At 46.7% G+C, this 7,500-nt stretch overlaps 1 protein-coding gene across 1 annotated transcript in view; it reads left to right on the top strand.

Annotated features, from left to right (window-relative positions):
* Positions 1–7,500, top strand: part of LOC143289602 (nose resistant to fluoxetine protein 6-like) — a 34,288-nt gene that overhangs the window by 15,310 nt on the left and 11,478 nt on the right. The window contains exons 7-9 of the mRNA XM_076598639.1: positions 1–57; positions 4,979–5,075; positions 5,887–5,979. The exon at positions 1–57 is cut by the window's left edge and continues 111 nt beyond it. Coding sequence (XP_076454754.1) covers positions 1–57; positions 4,979–5,075; positions 5,887–5,979 — 247 coding nt within the window. The remainder of the gene's footprint in view (positions 58–4,978; positions 5,076–5,886; positions 5,980–7,500) is intronic.

Genomic DNA, 7,500 nt, shown 5'->3' with positions numbered 1-7,500 from the left:
TGTCCATGACCTGGGTGGTGCTGGGGCACGTCTTCCTCTTCCCCGCGTCCTTGGGGGGTGAGTCCTTCATGATGATGTATGACAGTCATAGGGGTGAGTCTGTCATGATGATGATGTATGACAGTCATGGGGGTGAGTCCGTCATGATGATGATGATGTATGACAGTCATGGGGGGTGAGTCCTTCATGATGATGATGTATGACAGTCATGGGGGTGAGTCCTTCATGATGATGATGATGTATGACAGTCATGGGGGTGAGTCCTTCATGATGATGATGTATGACAGTCATGGGGGTGAGTCCTTCATGATGATGATGTATGACAGTCATGGGGGGTGAGTCCTTCATGATGATGATGTATGACAGTCATGGGGGTGAGTCCTTCATGATGATGTATGACAGTCATGGGGGTGAGTCCTTCATGATGATGTATGACAGTCATAGGGGTGAGTCCTTCATGATGATGATGTATGACAGTCATGGGGGTGAGTCCTTCATGATGATGATGTATGACAGTCATGGGGGGTGAGTCCGTCATGATGATGATGTATGACAGTCATGGGGGTGATTCCGTCATGATGATGATGATGTATGACAGTCATGGGGGTGAGTCCGTCATGATGATGATGATGTATGACAGTCATGGGGGTGAGTCCGTCATGATGATGATGTATGACAGTCATGGGGGTGAGTCCGTCATGATGATGTATGACAGTCATGGGGGTGAGTCCTTCATGATGATGTATGACAGTCATGGGGGTGAGTCCTTCATGATGATGATGTATGACAGTCATGGGGGGTGAGTCCGTCATGATGATGTATGACAGTCATGGGGGGTGGGTCCTTCATGATGATGTATGACAGTCATGGGGGTGAGTCCGTCATGATGATGATGTATGACAGTCATGGGGGTGAGTCCTTCATGATGATGATGATGTATGACAGTCATGGGGGGTGCGTCCTTCATGATGATGATGATGACAGTCAGTCGTGTCAGACTGTGACCACCAGGACAGCAGAGGAGGCGTCTGCTGCCCCGACTATCTGGGCGATAATCTGATGGAGAGTGTCTTGTCCAAGTTACATCCCCACTCTCTCGGCCACGAGGGTTTTAGGACAGTCAGTGCTGGGGATGGTTCCCAAAGGCTAACAAGTATAGCCCCCAAGGCTGCAGCACTGAGGGCCAGTGCAATGTCGCTTCCTAATTTCAGAGTCATAGTCCTTCACAAAAGACTAAGCTGTAAATTAGTTTCCATTGCAGTGGAGAAACCATTAATCATACAGCTTTCACTGATGATAATGATGATGATACTACTACTACTACTACATGTTATTTGAAGATGACGCTGCGTTGACAGCTCACAAGGAGGAACATCTTCACAATCTGCTGAACTGTTTCTCCAAAACCCTGCGAGGACTACAGGCTGACAATCAGTTTATAGAAAACCAATGCAGTGGGTCAGGACACCAGAAAAAACCCCGCTAACCATCACCACAAACAACTATCAACTGGATGTGGTGAAGGAGTTCACATACCTCGGCTCAACAACGACCGACGGACCAATGACTCCCAAAGACCTGCTGTATGGGGAGCTCGCTGCAGGCACGAGAGCTCAGCCCCCCCCCCCCCCCCCCCCCCCCCCCCCCCCCCCCCAACTCAGATTTAGAGACGTCTGGGAAAAGACAAATAAAGGCTCTTAGTGTGGACATCGACGGTCGATCAGGTGTGTGTGTGTGTGTGTGTGTGTGTGTGTGTGTGTGTGTGCCTAGAGTTGACTTAATCAAAATTTTGCGCCTTATAAATATTATTATTAGTAGTAGTATTTTTATGTATTTATCTATTATTTTTTATTTATATGGTTTTTTTGTGTGTGTGTTTTTTTTTTTGTTTTTGTTTTTTGTTTTTTTGTTGTTGTTGTTTTTTCTCAAGGATTGACTAAGCGCGTTGGGTTACGCTGCTGGTCAGGTATCTGCTTGGCAGATGTGGTGTAGCGTATATGGATTTGACCGAACGCAGTGACGCCTCCTTGAGATACTGATACTGATACCGATCAGACCTTGCTCAGGATCACTTCCGTTGGAGACAGGAAGTGAACCGCAGAGGGGAACAGGAGTGTCAGCTTGCGGCAGATGAACAGAGAGCGAGACGGGAGAGCAGCCAGCAAGCTGTACCTGCCTGCACAGTGTGTCTTCAAGTGCAGCCACTGAAACAAGGACTGCCATTCCCGCACAGCCATAACAGGCGCTGCTCCAGCGCCAACTGATCGTGACTCCCAAGGCAGGGATCCATGGCCTTTCGTGACCGACGGACGCCAACAACAACAACTACTACTTATAATAATAATAATGACTACGATCGTGATAAGGATGTAAGTAATAGTTATAGCAGTAGTAGGAGGAGTTGTAATAGTCAGCGTTCAGCTTTCATCACCGATTCACAGTTTACAGTTGGGCCAACAGCAAAGTGAGAGCTGTATGATGACTGGTTTCTCCATTGCACTGGGAAGTCATTTACAGCTTTTGTGAAGGACTTTGACTCTCAAACTAGGAGGTAAGATTGCACTGACTCTTAGAGCTGCAGCCCTAGGGGAGGGGGGGGGAGCTGGCCTTCGGAACCATCCCAACGCCGATTGTCTTAAAAAAAAACCATGGCCGAGAGAGTGGATTTGTAACTTGGGCAGTACACTCTCCACTGTGATCAAATTATTGCCCAGATAATCAGGACAGCAGTTGCCTCCTCTGCTGTTCTGACGGTCATTGTCGGACACGACTGTCATACAGTACCAGTAGCACACACACACACACACACACACACACACACACACACACACACACACACACACACACTCACTCACGCGCGCGCACACACACACACACACACACACACACACACACACTCATGCGCGCGCGTACACACACACACGCACGCACGCACACATACACACGCACACACACACACACACACACACACACACACACAAACACGCACCCGCACATTCACACACTGGCACACACAGACAATTGTGCATGGAAGAAACACAAGATAGGAATGGAGTGCCTTACATAGATACTGCTTTAAGAAAAGAAAAGAAATTCTTTAGATTTGTTTTAAAGGATGTGAGAGAGGAAATTAATGTGACATTTTCCTTTGAAAAATGATGTATCAACGTTACACATTATTGATGATGGGTAGGTCGATCATCAGTTGAAAAATACCATATTTGTTCTTTATGTGACGGGCGCAATAGCCCAGTGATTAATGCGTTGGACTTTCAATCTGAAGGTCCCGCGTTCGAATCTCGGTAACGGCGCCTGGTAGGTAAAGGGTGGAGATTTTTCCGATCTCCCAGTTTAACATATTATGTGCAGACCTGCTAGTGCCTGAACCCCCTTCGTGTGTATACGCAAGCAGAAGATCAAATACGCACGTTAAGATCCATGTTAGCGTTCGGTGGGTTGTGGAAACAAGAAGATACCCAGCATGCACACCCCCGAAAGCGGAGTATAGCTGCCTACATGGCGGGGTAAAAAAAACAGGTCATACACGTAAGGGTCCACTCATGTATATACGAGTGTACGTGGGAGTTGCAGCCCACGAACGCAGAAGATGAAGAAGAAGTTGTTGTTGTTTTATATCCAGTCTTGGTTTTGTTTGTTTGTTTGATTTGTATTCTGCCATCAAAATAATTCTGGAAACTTACATTCAAAGAGTCTATACAACCCGGTATGTTGTTGGGTGTTGTTGTTGTTTTTTCAAGATTGTAAACCAGAGATAGGATTTCCAGATTGTAATTGTTTAATCAGAGATCAGACTATTTAAAGCATCACGAGTTGTACAAACAAAAGACAAAATATTTATCAAACCCACACCAGCCATACTCCGCTTTCGGGGGTGTGCATGCTGGGTATCTTCTTGTTTCCACAGATCAGTCATTCGGATGAGACGATAAACCGAGGTCCCGTGTGCAGCATGCAATTAGCGCATGTAAAAGAACCCGCGGCAACAAAAGGGTTGTTCCTGGCAAACTTCTGTAGAAAAATCCGCTTCGATAGGAAAAACAAATAAAACTTCAGACAGGAAAAATTACAAGAAAAAAGGGGGTGGCGCTGTACTGTAGCGACGCGCTCTCCCTGGGGAGAGCGGCCCGAATTTCACACAGAGAAATCTGTTGTGACTGAAAGAAACACCAATACAAAATGATACATTGTTGTTGTTGCAGAAAACGTGGGTCCGTTCCTGATGAAGTCACTGGACAGGTGGACCTTCCAATGATACATTGTTGTTGCAGAAAACGTGGGTCCGTTCCTGATGAAGTCACTGGACAGGTGGACCTTCCAATGATACATTGTTGTTGCAGAAAACGTGGGTCCGTTCCTGATGAAGTCACTGGACAGGTGGACCTTCCAATGATACATTGTTGTTGCAGAAAACGTGGGTCCCTTCCTGATGAAGTCACTGGACAGGTGGACCTTCAATGATACATTGTTGTTGCAGAAAACGTGGGTCCGTTCCTGATGAAGTCACTGGACAGGTGGACCTTCCAATGATACATTGTTGTTGCAGAAAACGTGGGTCCCTTCCTGATGAAGTCACTGGACAGGTGGACCTTCCAATGATACATTGTTGTTGCAGAAAACGTGGGTCCGTTCCTGATGAAGTCACTGGACAGGTGGACCTTCCAATGATACATTGTTGTTGCAGAAAACGTGGGTCCGTTCCTGATGAAGTCACTGGACAGGTGGACCTTCCAATGATACATTGTTGTTGCAGAAAACGTGGGTCCGTTCCTGATGAAGTCACTGGACAGGTGGACCTTCCAATGATACATTGTTGTTGCAGAAAACGTGGGTCCCTTCCTGATGAAGTCACTGGACAGGTGGACCTTCCAATGATACATTGTTGTTGCAGAAAACGTGGGTCCCTTCCTGATGAAGTCACTGGACAGGTGGACCTTCCAATGATACATTGTTGTTGCAGAAAACGTGGGTCCGTTCCTGATGAAGTCACTGGACAGGTGGACCTTCCAGGGGATCGCCAATGCCCTGGTGTCTGTGGACTCCTTCTTCGTCATCAGGTGTGTCCACACTCACACACACACACACACACACACACACATATGCACACGCACGCACGCACGCACTCACATATACACACTCACACACACACACCAAACACATACAAGCAAGCGCGCACGCACACACACAACTACATGCACACATACACATACACACACACACACACACACACACACACACACTCGCTCACTCACTCACACACTCACACACACACACACACACACACACACACACACACACACACACACGCACACACACACCCACACACCCACACACACACACACACACACAATGACATTCACACACACGCGCGCACACACACACACACACACACACACACACACACACACACTCGCACACACAAACACACACACTGACAGTCACACACATTCACTCTCTCTCTCTCTCTCACACACACACACACACACACACACACACACACACACACACACACACACATATATATATATATATATATTTGCGTGCGTTTTCAGTATACTTACATTACATGTCCAAATTGTGGAAATACTTGTCCGTATTTTTTTTTTTTTTTTTTTTTTTACTATCGATCGAAAGTGCAGCTATTGTGTTATGAAAAATGTCATAGAAGTGTTGTTCTTATTCAATTAATAAGTTAAAAAAAATTGATAAAATGATGATGTAAACTAACAGACCCCTTCCCCCGGCATCTCCCCCACGTGTGTGTGTGTGTGTGTACGTGTGTGTGTGTGTGTGTGTGTGTGTGTGTGTACGTGTGTGTGTACGTGTGTGTGTGTGTGTGTGTGTGTGTGTGTGTGTGTGTGTGTACAGCGGTCTGCTGGTGTCCTACCTGACCCTGAAGGAGCTGCAGAAGAAGAACGGCAGACTGAACTGGTTCATGTTCTACTTCCACCGCTTCTGGAGGTCCGTGTCTCTGTCTCTCTCTCTCTCTCTCTCTCTGTCTCTGTCTCTCTCTGTCTGTTTCTCTCTGTCTCTGTTTGTCTGTCTCTCTCTGTCGCTCTCTCTGTCTCTCCCCCTCTGTCTCTGTCTCTCTCTCCCTCTCTTTGTCTCTCTCTGTCTCTCTCCGTCTCCCTCTGTCTCTCTCTCTCTCTCTCCCTCTCTCTGACGCTCTCTCTCTCTGTCTCTCTCACTCTCTCTCTCTGACCGTCACACACACACACACATACACATAGATGCGCGCACACACACCCATACATACGCGCCCACACACATACATACGCTCCCACACACACATACATACGCCCCCACATACAGATGCGCGCACACACACACACACATACGCCCACGCAAGCACACAGATGCACACACACACCCAAACGTCCACATATTCTCTCTCTCTCTCTCTCTCTCTGTCTCTCTCTGTCTGTCTTTATCACACTCCACACACATTCGAAACACACACACGCACGTGCACACACACACACACACGCACGTACACACACACACACACACACACACACAGACACACGCACACGCATGCGCGCACGCACATACTCAAACAATACACACACGCACACGCACGTAAGCACGCACGCTTGCACTCACACACACACACACGCACACACACAAAACCACCATGGCTGCATACTGCACCATTTGACCATCAGATATATATTATCATCGTCATAATCATGGGTACAAGTCATTTCCATATCTGAAAAAAATCCGTCTGTTTGAAAATTTGCCAAGTCCCGTCTTTTAAAGATGGAATACAAATAAAATGATTACATAGAAATGGGAGGGAGGGCAAGCGAAAGACAACAGAAAACTTGTTTTTTCACATATACATATTTATATCACCAGAAAATCGTGATTCACAAGGCTAAAACTTGTGGAATACATAAAAAAAAAACGCATCCCACAGAAAGTGACATGTTGTACTTCATCAGTTTATATGATTGTTTGTAATTTGCTGTCAAATCTGACAGTTGTGTGTATTTATTGTGTATATGTTGAACTGACTCTTAGTGTGAGCATTCTATCTATCTGTCTGTATATCCATTCCATGTACATGATTATGTGCTGGTGATCTTGGCGTGTGCTGGCAGAGTCCTTCCTGTGGGACTGCCGTGTCTGACCTCCGGCAGTCCTGTGTGTCGGTATCTTTGTCCAGATGTATGTGGGCAGTGGGTAGATCCTTTGGACCTGCACGGGTAGAGAGACACCCTGCTCTTTATTTCTGTGTCAGCACGTGCAGACTGACACCGGCCTATGTGTTAGTCATCATGGTGTACCTGTGTCAGAGTCTTTACCTGGGGGGACGGCCCGAAATGGCTTGCCTCTACTCCTGTATATCTATATCTATCTATTGAATATAATATATATACATCTCTGTGTACCTGTGTGCAGACTGACACCGGCCTATGTGTTAGTGATCATGGCGTATGTGTGTCAGAGTCTTTACCTGGGGGGACGGCCCGAAAT

Source organism: Babylonia areolata, chromosome 14, assembly GCF_041734735.1.
Source record: "Babylonia areolata isolate BAREFJ2019XMU chromosome 14, ASM4173473v1, whole genome shotgun sequence".
NCBI lineage: Eukaryota > Metazoa > Mollusca > Gastropoda > Neogastropoda > Buccinidae > Babylonia > Babylonia areolata.
The sequence above is the reverse complement of the archived record's forward strand: the minus strand, read 5'-3'. Positions and strand labels throughout refer to the sequence as shown.